Source organism: Castor canadensis, chromosome 5 (genome assembly GCF_047511655.1).
Source record: "Castor canadensis chromosome 5, mCasCan1.hap1v2, whole genome shotgun sequence".
NCBI classification, from domain to species: Eukaryota; Metazoa; Chordata; class Mammalia; order Rodentia; family Castoridae; genus Castor; species Castor canadensis.
This window is the reverse complement of record NC_133390.1, coordinates 62,476,811-62,495,432: the sequence shown is the minus strand read 5'-3', so window position 1 is coordinate 62,495,432 and position 18,622 is coordinate 62,476,811. Positions and strand designations below refer to the sequence as shown.

Below are 18,622 nucleotides of genomic sequence, written 5' to 3'. Positions count from 1 at the left end.
ACTGATTAAAACATTCCAGAAAGCAATTTGGCAATAAACAATAAGAACCATAAAATGGCATTATCCCTTGACCTGGGAAATCTTGTCCTAGAAAAGTTGCCCTAAGAAAATTATGACAAATCCAATAATTTGTGTACAAAGATAATTAAAATAGTATTATTTATAATAATGGATATTAATAAACAGAGAAATTACTAAATAAGATTGTACAATATAACAGGACTGATGCAATCAATATATATTTCTGGGTAGAAATATGGATGGTATTTGTACCTCTCTGGATTTTCACAATGAGCTGATATGATTTTCATAATGAATTTATATTTTAACATCATTTTACAAACTCAGATACATAGTATTAGGACTGTTTTTCTTTAATGCCCACTATGATCTGTCTATAACTATTTAATATAGCATTGTCATGGAATTAGTAGCTTAAAAAAAGCTCAGCAAAATTTTACTGTTGATAGGGCCTTTTAACTTTATTTGTAAACTACCATGAATCTGTTCCATTGTATAGTTTTGAAGTATTTTCTCCATGATAGTTATTAATTACAAAGAGAAAAATAATAGCTTTATACTGGAGAACACACCTTAACTAAAAAAGGTTAACATCACCTGTAATAAGACATAATGTTATGTGCCCCCTGTGTGAAATATGAGAATGAATGAGACAATGTCTGTATTCTGCCATCCCTCTCAATTTGAATTTCCATGACTGTAAAGTGAAGTTTCTGGAAGACTGCCTGAGTTTTCACAGGTGTTCTGTGACCAGAGGCCATAAATCCTGACTCCTGACTAGGTGTTATCTTTATCACATCATTAATAGTGTATACTTTACACACATACCTCTGTAATTAACTACACTCTAATAGGAAGGCAGTAGCTATGAACTTACTTGAATTAGTGACTAAAAGAGAGATGGCCTGCATGAGGAAGAATGGGTAGTGATGAGAGAAAGAGTGTGGCCAGAAAGATGAGCAACAAAGCTCCTGAGAGATTCTGGTTACTCACCTGAAGTCCTTTGCCTTGTCATTGAGTTCTATTTTTATCTTTTAAGCTATTTTAGAATTACTCTAGATTCCATTTTCTCCTTACTCAAAAACATGTGATTCTTCTATTATTTTTTGTCCTAGAAACCTTATAAAAACTTTGCATTAAGAATCTCATTCCTGCTGGAAGTGGGCTTTTAGCTGTCAATCACCTGCCTAGCAAGCATGAAGCCCTGAGTTAAAATCTCAGTACCACCACCAAAATAAAAAGGAATGAGTTTTTTTCTTGTGTTTTTTTTTTTTTTTTGGTGGGACTGAGGTGTGAACTCAGGGCTGTGAGTTTACAAAGCAGCCATACTACTACTTGCACTGCACCTCCAGTCCATTTTGATATGCTTATTTTAGAGATGGGGTCTTGCAAATTATTTACCTGGACTGGCCTCACCTGTGATTCTCCTAATCTTACCCTCCCAAGCATCCCAAGTAGCTAGAATTACAGGCATGAGACACTGGCTCCTGACTTCTCATACTTTTTTTTCTTTAATTGAGGATCCTTTTTGCCTCCTAATAAGAGAAAGAACTTATATATATATATATTACATAATACTTAATAGTTGTTAACTCTCAAATTTTGCTCAAAGTATGGTCAATGTTAAACTTAATAAAAATAATTTATTAAAGTCTATAGGATTTTATATTTGTCAGAGTACTTTATAACAATTTATTTCATTTAATCTATATTTTATATAGGAATAAACTAAGACTCCAAGAAAAAAAATCACCCTACTATGTAGTTTTAAAGCCAAATCTAAAAATCTATGTCTTCTGATGAAAAATTCAGTGTTCATTCCACTACAGTAGATTGTAATTACTCATTGTTAAATGTATCATACCTATATGTGTTATTAAACTGTTAATAGAGAGAAGAAAAGACAGGAAGAAAAGTCTCAAAAGAATTCAGAAAAAGACATGTTTCAAAGTGTTCACATTCTTCTGGATGAAGAAAAAGTGGCAAAAGAAAGAAAAAGGAAACTGAAAGAGATTTTAATCCAAACGTTCAAGGAAAATCGCCAGGTGGGAATTATAATGTCTCTAAGCAGTTTGTACTATAAATGACAAGAAACTCTGTCACAGATGGGCTAAAGTAAACACCAAGCCCATGAGGGACTTATCCTAAATACCAAAATTGCCCCCACCATTTGAGCTCCTGGCCCACAAGGTCACTAGTTCTATTCTGAGACTGTTCTTTTTATATTATAGAGATCCTGGGTATAATTCTGGGAAGTTAAGGCATAAATTTAGGATTCCTTCCTAAATTATCCTCTTTGGAATAACACTTAGCTTCTGAGGTAACTCTGACAGTTTTGAACACTTGGTTTCTACTTTGATAGTCTTAAGGACCTTTGTGTCTGAGTTATTCAGAAGGTGTAAGAACTAGTTGTCTTTTGGTAGATCAGATCCTAAGGCAATGATACACCTACTTCTGTGCTTCTCTTTCTTGTGGTCTACCTTTCATTTGTCCTTTATTCTTTTCACTTTCTCTTCTTACAAAAATAATGACAATTTCATGTTGACAAATGAGTATCCTTCTCAGACTATTTAAGCAGTTTTTTCAGTGAAGGGCAACTGATAGATACATGAATTTGGGGCTTGTAACATTTCATGTAAAATGAATTAGTTGACAGATTTGTAAATGAGATGGTTTGATAAGAAAAGATAAATATGTATATTTTCTGTCTCCCACAACACCTTCCTCAGGGTCTTAGACAATGCAGAAATTCAGGGAAAACTAATAGAATGAATATGTGAATCAATAAATATAACAACAGAAAAGAAAATGTTACGAAGATATTGAGGGAGTTTGATAAATTATAGGAATAGACTTACAAAGACCCTGAAAATCAATAATAGGAATTTGAACAGGATATGGATAACTGAGATATGAGAGAAAAAAATAAATTGGTCAAAGTGATTTTTAAAATTTGATGGGGGCATTTTAGCTTGATGGGCAGGATATTGTAACTACTCAGATACAATAAAAATCTGGTCAGAGTTTTAGGAATAGAGAGGAGGTAATGCAATAGAAGGAAATGTTAAGAGCTGGAATTAATATTCGGAGGAACATTGGCAAAGACCGTTAGATTCTACATCCCTTATGACACAGATGAAATTAGTGGGCTGTGGGGAGTGGATTATGAGAAGTCTATAGGAATTTGACATAAGCACAGTTGTGCTCAATGACAGACTGAGTTTGGCACAGCCCCAGCCACAGAAGAGTGAGGCAGAATGCAGCTCAGCTGCTTTTCCTAAGTTGTTTACATTCAGATAAGTAGGAAAGCAGGTTTTTCTTGCCATGCCCCTCTCCAAGAACTGTTGCTCTACCTTGTTTTGCTACTGTGTATAATGAACTCACTGGAAGTGAGAGGGCTGTTGTGTGTCTCCATCTGAGTGCCCAGTCTACCTGGCCCCAGCTTTGTGCATGTTCTGTCTTCTGTCTTTTGGCCTTTCTGCATCTCCCATCACCCCCAGTTAGGTTTCTAGGATGAGCTCGTGTGGGACGAGAGAGAGAGAGGTGGCACCTGAACAGGGACCTAACTATACGGACTTAACTATGGGGGATCTCAAAGCCTAAGATGAGGAGACACTCTCCGGGAAGCATGCACATAATAGAGAAATGAAAAATAAGCAAGGAACAGAAAAATAAGCAAAGTGAGAGGCAGAGTGAATTGAATACAGTCAGGTGTAAAAACATGGGAAACGCTATATATAGGCTCTTTAAAATGTTAAACAAGTTAGATAAAAGGAAAAAAATAGAAGAATTATAAGATAGAAAAAGAATTATATGGTGGTAGAAGAATTATAAGGTAGAAGAATTATATGGTAGAATACGGTAGAAGAGTTATATGGTAGAATATGGTAGAAGAAGAATTATAAGGTAGAGTGGTAGAAGAAGAAATATGGTAGAAAGATAGAAGAAATGTAGAATAATAGAGAGATGTTCTAATAAAGTAAGGAAATAGAAGTAAGAAGTAAAAGATTTTCCTCCTTGGTAGCTGAGCCAGGATGTGAGACTTACCCCTTACAACCAGTCATACAGGAGTGTGAGAGGCCGTAACAAAATGCTGTGAGTGGTGGAGCCGCTGAACCGTCAGCCCCACCTTAAAAGTAAAGTTCAGTCTGGAGATTCTGATTCTAATTCAGTGTCAGATGAGGAGGGTCAGGAGGATGCTTCAGCCCTCAAGTGTGGGACCCATGCATTTGGAGTTACCTCCACGGCCAAGAGACTTCCTCCTCCTGCGAAGAGTCCCCTGCAGGCTGCCTTGCAGGCGGCTCATAGTCAAAGAGGCTTTACCTTGTGCTTAAGAGACTGGATCCTAACAGCCCTGGCATACAACAGAGATTTCAAGACAACTCCTTGAATTAGGGGATGGGCTTCATCAGGAGCATTTAAGACATAAAAAAGGGGGAGATATGGGGAGCAAATTATGAGAAGCCTATGAGAATTTGACATAAGCACAGTTGTGCTCAATGACAGGCTGAGTTTGGCAGGGCCACAGCTACAGAGAGAGGGAGGCAGAATGCAGCCCAGCTGCTTTTCCTAAATTGTTTACTTCAGGGAAGTAAGAACACAAGTTTCTCTTGTTACAATGTCATGCTGCTCCCTGAGAACTGTTGCTCCACCTCCTTGTTTACCACTGGATATAAAAGACTTGCTGAAGGAGGGCATGAGGCTTTTTGATGGGGGATTTTGATTGGCTGCCACTGACACTGTTGCTGGCTGCTGTATGTCTCCACCAGAGCAGCTTTCTGCACTGAGAACTTTATACATAGGCTTAAGAAAAGCTAAAGAGAACATGGGACAGTACAAGTCTAAGGACCAAGACTTTAAGAGTTATGCTAATGCCGTTTTTAGACACAGCTGTTGTTTATCTGCAAGTCTGAGGGCAAAGACTCTAAGAGAGATTAAAGGGAACATGAGACAGTGCAAGTCTGAGCACCAAGACATTAAGAAAGCTAAAAAGAGAATATGAGACAATGCAAGTCTGGGGGCAAAGAATTTAAGAGAGATTATGCTAAAGAAAAGCTAAGAGAAAACAGGGATAATGCAAGTCTAAGGAAAGAGACTTTAAAGAACAGAAAAGAAGACTTTAGAAGTAAGGTTTTAAAGAACAGTGAAGGAAGATTTTAAAGAAAGACTTTAGAAGCAAGGCCTTAAAGAATAAGAGAAAAGAAGCAAAGTGAATGAAGAGAGTAATAGAGAAAAGAAGCAATGAGGCTGTTGTGCGTCTCCATCCAAGTGCCCAACACACCTGACCCCAACTTTCTGCATGTCTGTTTGTCTATCATTTGTCCTTTCTGCATCTCCTGCCGACCTCAGTTATGCCAGTTAGGTCAGTAGAATCAGGAGCAAGATAAAGCTCACTCCAGCGGGTCCTACCTTAATAACAAGCAAAGATTCCTAGGAGAAAATAGAAAAAGACATGAGTTTCCAGGGGCCATCTTGAGAAGGCACAAGGAAAAGGTATCATGGTATGTTACTCAACCGATGAGGAATGAATAAAACATGTGCTCCCCAAAAATTAATTTGAAAATTGCAGTGAAGTCTACTGTATGATAAGAAATCATTTAGATGGAATGGCTATTATAAATGTTGGACACATACAGGTTTAAGAAATTAGTGGCCCATCTAAAATAGATTACTTGATTTTTAAAAGGATTCATCCGTGTATTTTAAAGGAGGAAACGACACATTATGAAAAAATTATCTCTACTTTGCCACAGATTCTGCCTGATTTGTGCCTATATATTATTTTAAACTTTTATTTTGAGGCAATATTTGGCATACAGAAAAGTTGCAAAAATAGTACAGAGTTCTTGAATACTCTGCACCCAGCTTTTCTCAATGTTAAAATCTTACATAAACAGTGTGTATATATCCAAACTAGGAAACTAACATTAGTACAATACTATTAGATACCATTGATGAAACTATAGACTCTATTGGAATATCATCAGTTTTTACACAGATGTCCTTTTTCTATTTCAGGACTGAACCCATGATTATACATTGCATTTAGTTATTATATTTCCTTAGCCTCTTATAGTCTGTGACAGTTCCTCAGTCTTTCCTTGTCTTTTAAGAACTTGACTTTTCTTTTTTTAAAGAGAACTGGTCAGGTACTTCATCGAATGTCTCTCAGTTTTAATTTTCTGATGTTGTCTCCTGCTTAGAATGAGATTGTACATTTTTGGTAAGAATACTACCATAAGAAATGACACTGTGCCTTTCTCAGTATATCAGTATCAGGGGTACACATTGTTGATGGGATACCTTGATCACTTGATTAAGAGTTTGTCTGCTAGTTTCTTTATTGTAAAGCTACTATTTTCCTTTCACGCTTAGTAAGTATCTTTCAGGGGATATTGTGAAATATCTTGTTTCTCCTTAAACTCTCACTCATTAATTTCACCATCCAATGGTGGATCTTGCCTGCACCAATTATTAATGTGGAATTTATCTAATAGTGGTTTTATATTTCCCTCATTTTTTTCAATATTTAATTGACATTTTTCTAGAAGGTAGAACTATCCCTTCTCCCCATTTATTTGTTTATGCAGTTATTTATTTTATTCACTATTGACTTATTGATATTTATTTTACTCTGTATGGTATAATCTAGTATTATTATTAGTTACTTTCTTATTCAAATTGTTCCAACTTTGGCTATTAGGAAATATTTCAGGTTGAGTCCTTTGCTTTTTCAACATGCTTCCATCTTTTTTTGAGTACTTCCTTTCTTAATGAACCATAAGATACTTTAAGCTCATCTTGTATTTTCCCTGCCTTAGAAACCACTTCTATACAGAATCATGATTCCTTTTACTGGAGGATGGTTTTTAGAAACCAAGATCAGTGTGCTCACTGCTGCCGAGATGTTACTGTTTTAGGCCCTCCAGCAGACAGACATAGGAAATATATGTGTATCTACTAATCCATGCATACACATACCCCTTAATGTATACATATTAAAATCCATGAGCTCCTACTCATACCTCTAATTCCAGTATAAGGTAGGGACTGAAGTCATGCTATTCTCCTTTTTTGTAACTTACTCTTGGACTATTTGAATATATACTAAGTAATTGTGAACTCAGTTTGATATTTTTGGTGTTAATCCAGCACCACATTGTAGTCTTTCCTTCTTGATCATTTGCATCTTCTTTCTCTGACAGTGAGAACCCTGGCTGTCATTATCCATATTCAATTTACTTTTAGTTCAATCCCAGTGTACTATGAAAGTAGTTTTAGAATTGCTAATCCATGTTACTATGCAAGCAAATATACCATCTACAGCACAATACTTGTACCATTATTTTTTGGTTTTAGCTTTATGTTATTCAGTCACAATATTTTCCAAGTAGGCTAACTCCTTTCTTCCCCTCCCCTTCAGTGTGACTATGCTATTCATTTGTATTATGGGTTGTGAACGTCTAATTTAGATTATGTATGTAGGTATAACTGAGGCATGGTAAAAGTCCACCTACCAGACTCCTCATACTTTTACATAGACTTGGCTGGAGACAGAACACTCCTCTGGTAAACACCAGGGGAGTGGGCAGGCGTTCTGGGCTCATTATGTAGGTCCTGGTCCTCATTCCTAGCCTGGTTCTAAAGGAGCCTGAACCTGCCCTTGAGTAATGAAACCCAGATGTTCAGCAGCCTACATAGTGCCACAGGATGAAAAGAGGAAAATGCCTAGTGACTTGCACCAAGTGACTAGATAACTGGAAGCTCTTATTAGCAGTCTCAAAAATGTTTCATTGGCACAAATCCAATAGAAATAACTATATTTGCAGGAAGACTTTAAAGAATATGTTTCTAGGAACGGTTCCAGTTCAGGTTCCTTTAATTCCTGAAATTTCTTATGCTTTGAGTTTGTATTTTATTTGTTCTACCACACTGTTAAAATCTCATTTGGGCCATGTAATTTAATATGAGACTTTCTGAGAAACAGTGTACACTTTCTTATCAACACACAAGTTCAGGTGCAGCACTCTTCATGTGTCTTTCCCACCCATTTCATTGTCATGCCTCTTTGTGGTATCAGAAGCTTGTTTTTATATAGATACTTAACAATTCCAACCTATCTGATTTTTTAGTTTTCATCTTGCAGTAAAATCTCTTGGGGAAATTCAGCAATCCACATGTCATTGCTAATTAGCAGAAACAACAAGAGATTAACTATGAAATTCTTACACTGTTTGGAAAATGGCGTTCTTAATTCTCACTCTCTTCTGCAATACACTTTTGTTTTCTTAATAAGATTAGAAACCCTATGATCTTTCCTGCCTGTAAAAATTGAAGAGAACATTGAAAGATGGGGGTGACACTAACGTAAATCTCAATTCTCTGGGGGAGATTTTGACTTGCTTATGTGGTTATGTTTTTCTGTTAGTAAGATAATAATGACCCAAAGGAATCGGTTAATATTATGCTTGTGGCATAGCACCTTCCAAAAAATCTACCTCAAACCAAGAAAGGAAACATGGTGCTATATGGAAAGGAAGCCTGCATTTTTTTTCTAACAGGATGATGGAAACTGTAGTTAAGTACCTCGTTTATATAGCATGATTCCTTTCCAAAGATTAGTGTTCTCAGAACTGCCTACACACCACTGAAGCAAAACCATTTCTGAACTGACACATAGCAGCCATCCCCTCAACAGTGTCATAAATTTGGGGAGGGAAATGAAAGAAAAGCCTTCAAATAAGGATTTATGCAAATAAAGCTTTAGAGGAAGAGAGATGCCAGCAGACATATGAAGAATATGGAGGTTCATGAAACTCTACCCTCTGGGTTTATTGCCAAGGGCAGTGTGTGACATACATTTTTGGAAGTGTTTGAAGCATTGTTAAATATTACTTTTATGTAGCCACCTTTATAAGAATTTTCTAACTAAAATTTATCTTTTAAATAAAAGAATATTTGCTAGGCAAGTGCTTTACCATTTGAGCTATGCCCCCAGTCCCATTTATCAGTTTTTTAAAATAGCTTTTGTTTATTTTATTTATTAGTGTGTGTGTATTGCTAGAGATCAAACCCAGGGCCTCATACTTGCTAAGCAAGTACTGTACCCACCGCAACCCAATTTATCAGTTTTGACAAGGAGGCTGTTTGTTTACTTTAGTCTTTCCTCACTCACCCTATGAGTAACTCAAATTTCCCATTCTTGCAGAGGAACAGTGAGGACCAATTTACCAGAATGTTGGGCAGTGTTTTGCCTTTTAAAGTGCTGTAAACCTTTTCTTGATCAGAGGTTCTATTCTTCAGCAATTTTTTAACCTGCTGGAAATTAAACCCAAGGCCTCATGCATACTAGACAAATACTCTGCCATGGCCTATTCTTAAATATGTGATTTTTTTTTGTCTTTTAAAAAAAGTACAGATGAAATTTTGCTTTTAAAAAGTAAGAAAAGAGCTTTTGGCACAAAGAAAGCCCATTCTCTAAAATTTTACAGAGTAGAATATCTTTTGCCCTAAATACTAGACAATTTTAGGTGAATATTTATGAGAACCTTGAGTAGGTGAGAGCAAATGACATTACCTCATTGTCTTACTGTCAGACTACCCTAGAGGTGAGCAAGCATCTGTCTGATAAATATTGAGGTAAGCTGTGTTCTTGGCATAGTTTGATAGTGTGTGTGTGTGTGTGTGTGTGTGTGTGTGTGTGTGTGGTGGGGTGGGGAGATGGACTGGGAGTAGGGATTGTGGAGTGATAGAAGAAAGTCTCTAAGAGAAAGAAAAGACATTAGAGACTGGCAAGTCTGCCTTCCCTAAAGACATGATGGTATCCTCAGAACTGGTCCAGGCTGTGTTGGGAAAGGAACCCTATCCTAATAGAAGTAATAAGCTGTATTAAGGTCATTCTTCTTTAAAGGAGCCCAGAGGCTTCTGTTCGTTAGATCTTACTATATGGTGGTACTAAGCAGTTGCTTGCTAAAATTTTTCTACTTCTTAAACAGAATAACAAATAAGTATAGCAGTATTATTGATTGTCCCGTCCTGCAGGACACATCAGCGTGGGTAGCGAACCTAGAAGGGGAAGAATGAAGGGACAAGAGACACGAAGGAGACAGCAAGACAGGAGTTCTGATCAAGCTGCAAAATTTTATTGTTCACACAGGGGTATTTATGTGCTGAGGGAGTGAGGGGTACGACGAGGTGCAGGCTGGTTGGCTGGTTCTGCTATAGGACTTCTGATAGGGTGCACGTTCGTGCCGGCGGCAAGGTAAACTCCCGGAAGAGAAGCAGGGACGGCGCCATCTTGTGCTGGAGGTGGAGAAGTTGGGACAAACAACCGCAAAATGTTCCAGGGCAAGGTCAAGACAGAATGGCTCACAAAGGGAGCCTTGTCTCCGACATTTCCCCCTTATTCTTATACAAACATGACCAGAATATGTCGGCTTATTGAGAGGGGATGACAGAGGCCCAGTTCCTCAGGGTGGAGATCATTTTTGCTTTGTAAGCAAGCGTCCTTGCTAAGTTCTCAAGAGAATCTCCTCGGCATGTTTTTTGAGGAGGCGGATTTTTTAGGAGCATGCCAACCGCCATGCACCAGGGCATGTCATACAGAGGTCTTGGGTCTGGGGATCCTAGGATCCACCCTCCTGCAGTCTTACCTGCACCCTCGTTTAGAAAAGCCTTTATGATCACTCTCCCTGGGTGCTGCCTCCCCCAAGCAGAGGGGCCCAGTGGAGGAGGGCCCAATGGGCGATGAGTGGTCAAGAATGTTATATAAGAAGAGGGGGTGGCAGAGAGAAAATTTGGAAACCCAGATGGAGCATTTAGCGAGTTTCTATTGAAAGGAAGGTCTCAGGAGCACGGTCTTCCATATCCAGGCGATGATAATGGACCTGTATAGGCTTAGAGGCTAAGGTGTTAATTTGTTCTTTAATGAATTGTATCAGCCTGTTTATAATGCAGGGCCTTATGATCACAATTAAAAGTAGACCTAGCAAGGGGCCTAATAGTGGAAGAAGGTAGGGTAGAATTCCATTAAGCCCAGTCCAGAGGGGGTTTTCAAATAGCTCCCTTCGTCTCTTTTCTAAATCTTCTTGAAGCTGTTTAATTTTGGTGCGTACTATGCCTGATTTATTGGCATAAAAGCAGCAGCTTTCCCCTAAGGCCAAGCAGATACCTCCCTGGTTGGCTGTTAGCAGATCTAAGCCTCGCCTGTTCTGAAGGACCACTTCTGCCAGGGAGTCTATTTGGTCCTGTAAATCCTTAATGGTTCCAGATAGAGTTTGTACATCATCTATAAGTTGTTGAGATAGGCGACGGTAAGAGTGTATAGCCGTGCCTAAGCCAGCTGTACCTGTGCCTATAGCTGCTGTTATTCCAAGGCTGGCAAGGAGCGGTAAGGCTTGTATTGCCCGTTTATGTCTTTTAATTAAGGTGTCTAAGCTAGGAATGGGCAGAGGTTCATCTCCTGAGACAACAGTAATATCTGGGAGTAATAAGGCAACAACACAGCCACCAGTCCAATTTGCTGGAAGCCTGGGGAAGGCTGAGTTTCCTCCACACAAAAAAACTGTACCGTTGGGGGGACAAAGAGCTGGGGTGGGTGAGGAATAATTTAGAACTGATGAGCAATTTCCAAAAGAACTAACCCCAACGTCAATATCATAAGAATTATTTTGCATCCTGCCTTGAAGGCATACTGTAGGTGCATCCATAGGCTGTACTTTAAAGGGAAGTCCAGATTGGCAGGTATCCTGATTATTTACGGTGGAGTTAACAGGTATTGCCATGGGCATTATTGCTCCTGTGGTCATGCAAAGCCAGCAATCCTTAGCAAGGGTAGGGTTGGAAGTGTTAAGCAAGGAGAAGGTACTTCCCAAAATATCTAATGTATTGGGATCTAAATCTGGAATCTGAGATTTAGGCAACATTAAGGGGTGATATGTGAGTTCAGGGATTTGGGGTTTTAAAAGCTTGATTATTTGAAGATGTTTGACAGCATCCGTGGGTCCTCCACCGTCAGAACCCCTGTAGGAGGGCGGGAAGCCGTCTGCATAGCATTTTGCCCAATTTTAACAAGTTTTAAAGTACCATTATCAAAGGGTGCACTTTTGAGAATGTCATTAATCAAGTTCCAATAAGAAAAGGCGGTCACAGGGACCTTTTCAGGGCCAAAAGATTCATAATAGTCTTTTAAACAGTCTCCGACCCGGAGCCATCTTTTACCATCAATGGTTCCTTCGAGAGGAAACCAAGGACATAAATCTCCTATGTAACAAAAGAATGACCTCAAGTCTTTTTTCTTAACACGTGCCCCTCGTGTCTTGAGGGCCTCCTTGAGGCCTGAAAGAAACAAATCATGTGACGACACTGCTTGTCCCAGGGTGGGTCACTCACCGTTCGCCGTCCTCACTCTCCTCCTGGATCTGTCTCTCGGTTGCGTTTGCCGAGGCGATTGCGAACTCTGCTTGGGCCCAAGCCTTCCCGGAGGACGGTGTTCTCCCCGCAATCAAAGGAATAGCTACAGCCACGTTGGGCGCCAGATGTCCCGTCCTGCAGGACACATCAGCGTGGGTAGCGAACCTAGAAGGGGAAGAATGAAGGGACAAGAGACACGAAGGAGACAGCAAGACAGGAGTTCTGATCAAGCTGCAAAATTTTATTGTTCACACAGGGGTATTTATGTGCTGAGGGAGTGAGGGGTACGATGAGGTGCAGGCTGGTTGGCTGGTTCTGCTATAGGACTTCTGATAGGGTGCACGTTTGCGCCGGTGGCAAGGTAAACTCCCGGAAGAGAAGCAGGGACGGCGCCATCTTGTGCTGGAGGTGGAGAAGTTGGGACAAACAACCGCAAAATGTTCCAGGGCAAGGTCAAGACAGAATGGCTCACAAAGGGAGCCTTGTCTCCGACAATTGATTGAAATGTCTTAGTAGAATTAAAAAGAATTTACAAAACATCCTGTGGTTCTGGTACATATTGACACATTTATGGGTAAAATGATATAATGTCTGGGATTTATTTTTAAATATGCCAGAAAAAAAATATGCCAAGAGACAGACGGAACACGATTGGCAAAATGTTGATCCATTTTGAAGTTGAGTAAAGGCTTATTCTTTTTGTTCTACTTTTGAATTTGTTAAATTTCTGTAATAAGGGATTTAAATAAAGTTTCAAAGAAGGAAATGTGGTGCCAATGGCTCACACCTATAATCCTGGCTACTTGGGAGGCTGAGATAGGGAGGATTGTGGTTCAAGGCCAGCCCAGGCAAAAAGTTTGCAAGACCCCATCTCCAAAATAAACTGAGCAAAATGGACAGGACATGTGGCTCAAGCCTGCTTTGCAAGTGTGAAGTCTTGACTTCAAACCCCAACCCCATCAAAAATAAATAAAAAGAGAATAATTTTATTTTTTGTCACCTATATTCAGTGTATTGTGGAGATACTTATGCAAAGATGGAATTGAGTATGCGAACCATTATTTAATAGCAGCACTGAAAACCCTTTCACATTTTTTGGATAGCAGGTACAGGTGTATACCTGTATATAAAATTAGGGAAATTATATAAATTATATCAAATAGTTTTTATCTCTAAAAATACCTATATTTGTAAATATATCATTCATGGAAGGCAATTTGAAACACAACCAATGACCACAGCAGCAAATTTCAGTTGTGACCTAAAATGTAGCATGAATTTGTTTGTTTGTTTTCAGAAGGAAAAAAATTTTAAATACAGAAGTTTAATCCTCTCATTTTTCCCTGGAACCTAACGACAAGTTCTGGTCTTATCATTGTGTTCTGGGAACTGAGTGTATTTCTGCTAATGTAATCAGTTTAGGGGGATATATATACATATATATATATATTTGAGGCTGGAGGGGTGCCATGATGCCATGATTTCTTCTTTTTGGGATGGGAGCACAATGATGAAAACCAGGGGTTGGGTAGGTCATAGAGCACTACTTTTCCATCACAAAATTCAGTGCTGACCCTTCCCACTGGAGGGTAAAGATCCTTTTCTCCCTAAGCCCCAGACTCTTTGTAGGATCTCTAGGGTCTTTTGTGTAGTTTCCAGAGATTACTTCCTTTTGTAAACAATGGATGTCTGTTCCTTTTGGAATGGGAGCAACAGGAGTCACTTGGGGATTGGGGGGCAGTACTTTTTTTCCTGACATTTGAACCTTGGCCATCTCCCCTGGACTACTAGTTGTACCACAGTTAGTTCCATTCAGCAAAAATAAATTGTAAACTTGTTGACATTTTTGTCCTCTTTACAGTTCATTGTTTATTTTTTCATGACAGAGAATTTTGATGCAATTATCACTGAGCTTTCTGACAAAGGGAAATCACTGAGGAATTTTGATGAGTTACCCACTTCATTAATCAGAACAGGCATCTCTAGTGACAGGGTTAGAATTACAATGAAGATTAGATAGCAAATTGCTGTTCCACCTAACGTCAATCATTGGCAGTGACAGCAGTGTGATTACATTTCAGGGAAGAGCTTTTCTTGCCAATAGAATGAGGGCAACTCCAGTGCAGGTAATAAATTTAGCAGGGTGAGCTGTCATTTCTTCTCTTGAGTGGAATTCTTAAAAACCAAATGATGTCTTGTGGAAGGTTTTTAGGGGAGGAAAGCATTTCACTTTAAAACTTAAATGTTGTAATTCTTTATTTAGGAAATTATTATTAATATGTACTTAGGAATACTTTATCCCCACAGTGATTTTCTGTATTTCACTTACCTGTATCAAGCTTTAATTATTACTATAACTATGATAAAGAGATGGTAGAAGTTAGTAAAAGAATTCGTGACTATATTTGAAACCTGTTAGAACTAAAAACCTGGTGTAGAAACAAATGAAGTGGGAAAGAAATGGGAAGAGGTCAGAATCATTACCTGGCTAATTAAAACTTTAGTTCTCCTGGCTTACTCAGAATACATTCCTCTTCCAACCCAGTTACGCTTTTAAATAACAGTCTTGTTTCAAAGAGCAAACTGATAGAGCACTATTCTAGTTCTAGAGTGTAGAACTGGTCAGGAGAAGCAGTTCTGGGAGAATCGAGGGGAAGGGAGGAAGAGAAAGAATAAATTGGTTGAGTCTGTGGAAATATGTCACTTCTTGTCCCTTCTAAATAAAAACGTAGGAGAAGGACTGAGAATAAATATATTCCTTTCCTCAGTATTTTCTTCCAAGCACATTTATGGGATTTCTGTAAGGTTTGTTACAAATCAAAAATAACTAAGTAGCTACCCTTAATTCATACTTTTTTAATTTAAATTTTAAAATGAGACTGATTTTTTGAACAGGCAGAAAAAACCCAATAACCAGTCAATCTCAAGAAAGCAGTTGCTCTGTGAGTCTGTCACTTTGCTGCTGTTAACTTCTCTGTAGTGAAACTAAACCTTTAATCCAATCATTTTGCTCTCAAAGTCTCAATTGAAGTTGGGTTTTTAAAAAATTTTATTTTGTTTGGGTTTTTGTTGTTGTTGTTTTGCAGTACTGGGTATTGAACCCTGGGTCTCACACAAGCTCAGTTAAGCCATGCCCACGGCCCTTTTATTTTATATTTTGTTTTTTGAGATAGGGTCTTGTTAACTTTGCCCAGATGGCCTTCATCTTCCTGCTTCCACCTTCCAAGTAGCTGGGTTTGCACGTATGTGCCAACACGCCCATCTACACTAACTCTTTACTTTCTTTTGACAATGGCACACATTTAACATCATTTTTAAATGCTGTAGTTAGTGAGATAGATAAATAATAGTACAAAAAAGCATATTCCCTCAACCTGGTAGCTGTGTGTCTTCTTGTTATGACCAAAGGCATAGCCTGTATTTAGCAAATTTCCCTCCTTTCGTCCTTTCCTTCCTCCCTCCCCCTTTCCTCCATCCTTCTTCTCTCCCCCCTTTCTTCCATTCCTCTTCTTTCCTTCCTTCCTTTCTTTCTTCCTTCCTTTCTTTCAAGGAATCTAAAGTAAAGTTATGGAAAATGTACCCTCATTTGAAGTAGTGGAAATGGAACAAAGACTTTTTAAATCTGCCATGGTCTCTCCCAATGAGAAATTATAACACCATGTAGTTTTTCTAAATAGGAATATAACTGATATCCCATGTAGAAAATAATTTTGGCCAAATAGTATATTTCTAAAAATTCTAGAATATGCTTCTTTATCTTAATTGTCTTATTTCTATATCGTCTCTCCCTATAACTTCTCAAAAGTAGATGTTATATCTTACACAATCTTGGTTAGAGTTCCCAAATTCAAACATAGTGGTGGGTGCTTAGTATAAGTTGAAACAATGACAGTTAAGTATTTTTACACATAAGGAAGCAGTAAATAGGGCTGACCCTGCTAAAACCTTTGAAGCCCACCATTCCCATAAAGTCACTTGCAGTAAGGTTACTTCTATAAGTAACACTCAGAATCACTCTCAGATTTGCCATTCCTATATATGGGTCCTATTCGCTTCCCTCAGGAGGTTTATAGTCTAGTGGGAATTAGCAAACCTGTTATTATAATATGGTGTAATAAATGTTTTCATTGAAAGAAACATATTGCTTTGGGAATAGTGAGGGTTGGTAATAGGAGGGATTCTTGAAAGAACTGACTCCTGAAGTACTGGGGGGCAGGGAGAGAAAATAAAGACAAATTAGTGTGAATACAGAAAAGTATGAAGTAGTATGGTTGGTGTTATAGTCAAGAGGTCAAAGTAGATTGATCTAGAAGGAATACAAAGTTTGCTGTGGAGATAGAAGACGTTGTCAAGGACTAAGTTGCAGTGATTTTTCTTAGACTAGGACCATAGTAAAGTACTACTCTGGGGACACCCTTAGGGTTCAAAGACCTCGTCTCATTTGCTGTCAGCTGCATATGGTAGACAGTTACAGGCACCCTAAATGTCTTGTCTCTCTAGCCCTCCTCAGAAAAGCCCTGATGTGGTTACTGGTAGCCCAGCTAAAATTATTGTTTTGGGCTGCCTTGTTCTCAGGGACAAGAGGCCTGAATCAATCCTCCTGTTATTTCCCATGTTCAGTTGTATAGGACATCAGTGCTGTTAGTAATAGGAACTAATTAAATGGTTGGCATTTTAAGCTCCAAGACAGCTGGGTAGGGCAGGTCATGTTGGAAGCAGATCATTCTCTTTTTTTTTTTTTTTTGAGATTTGATGATTCCTAATTAAAAAATGTAAGTAGAAGCAGAACTACAGTATCCATAAGAATATTTATTCTGAAATAGTTGTATGCCAATAAGATAAAAAAAAAATCAGACTGAGACTAGCATTCATTTATCTGAGTTTTGCTTAAGCTTAACAGATATCTTAATTAATGTAAGGATTTTTTCAATCACACATAGGAGGGGTAGGGTAAAAGAAGGAAACTAAGATGAATATCTGATATACTCTCTATACAAGAATGAATATAGAAATCTTAAACCCACTGAAACCACCATAAGAAAGGGACTAATGTAGAATGAAGAAAATTAGAGGAGAAAAATCAGTTGGGGTTACAATACATATATACATGGAACTATCACAAGGAAACTCCGAGTAGCTACCTGTATCTCAAACAGCAAAAATATCATTGTTTTCTTTTTATCTTTTCCCTTTTTCCTCTACATAAATTGGAGAACAGGAGGGTGGAACAGGTCCTGCCAAGAGAAGGGGATTGGGAGAGTGGGATTGGCTCCAGGGGGAAGGTGGCAGGAAAAGCAGGTAAGAGGGTGAATATGGTGCAAAAAATGTGTTATATGTAAATGGAAAATGATACTTGTTGAAACTATTCCAGGAATTATTGGGGGGGGCGGTAAAGTAGAGCAGTGAACAGGTGAATTCAAGTATGATATATTTGATACATTGTAAGAATCTTTGTAAATGCCATAATGCCATAATGTACCCCCACCCAGCACAACAATAAAGGAAAAAAAATATTTTCTCAAGTGAAAATATGATGTACAGAGAAGAGTCAATGGAAGAAGTAAATAATTTTAAATCTATTAATTATAAAATACAACATTGAAGGTAAGCATGCAATTTTATTTTAAAATTTAAAATAATAAGACTTATTGAAAAAGAACTCTTTAAAAATACCAGAGACAAGATATTATGGATACATTTGGCTAAAAACTGATTAAAGAAAATTAATCTATGCTGAAATAATTATTAAGAAAATTAATCTATGCAGAAATAATTATTCTACATATTTGTTGCTTTTATTCTTCTTTACAAATTGATAGTCAATATATTAAGCTCTGCAATGATCAATACTATCAGCCCAGAACAAAATAAATGGAGTTAAGAACAAAGAAAGTTAAATTTGCTTGGGACAAATTAGGATTGAAACCCAGAGAAAGGTCTTTCAAGCCTCTCAAGCAAGCCCTTTAGTTCATGTCTGAGATATGACTTGTTACTCCAGCTTCCTATAGGAGTTAAGAATTTTAGTTTAAGTTGTGAGGCTGAGAATGCCTCAGTTGCATTACTTGACTATTTCTCATCACTATAAGCATGAAAGAATTGTGCTTTTATTCTCTTTCATCAAGACTACAGTTTCTAGATTGGTTAGAAAAAAATGAAAGAGGAAAATCTGAGGAGAAGGCTCTCAATGTTA

The 18,622-nt window shown here is 38.0% G+C and overlaps 1 protein-coding gene across 7 annotated transcripts in view; it reads left to right on the top strand.

The window, feature by feature from the left end:
* Positions 1-18,622, top strand: part of Ccdc191 (coiled-coil domain containing 191) — an 82,583-nt gene that overhangs the window by 18,252 nt on the left and 45,709 nt on the right. For all 7 annotated transcript variants that reach the window (XM_074073178.1, XM_074073177.1, XM_074073179.1 and 4 more), the window contains one exon: positions 1,913-2,066. In XM_074073178.1, coding sequence (XP_073929279.1) covers positions 1,913-2,066 — 154 coding nt within the window. The remainder of the gene's footprint in view (positions 1-1,912; positions 2,067-18,622) is intronic.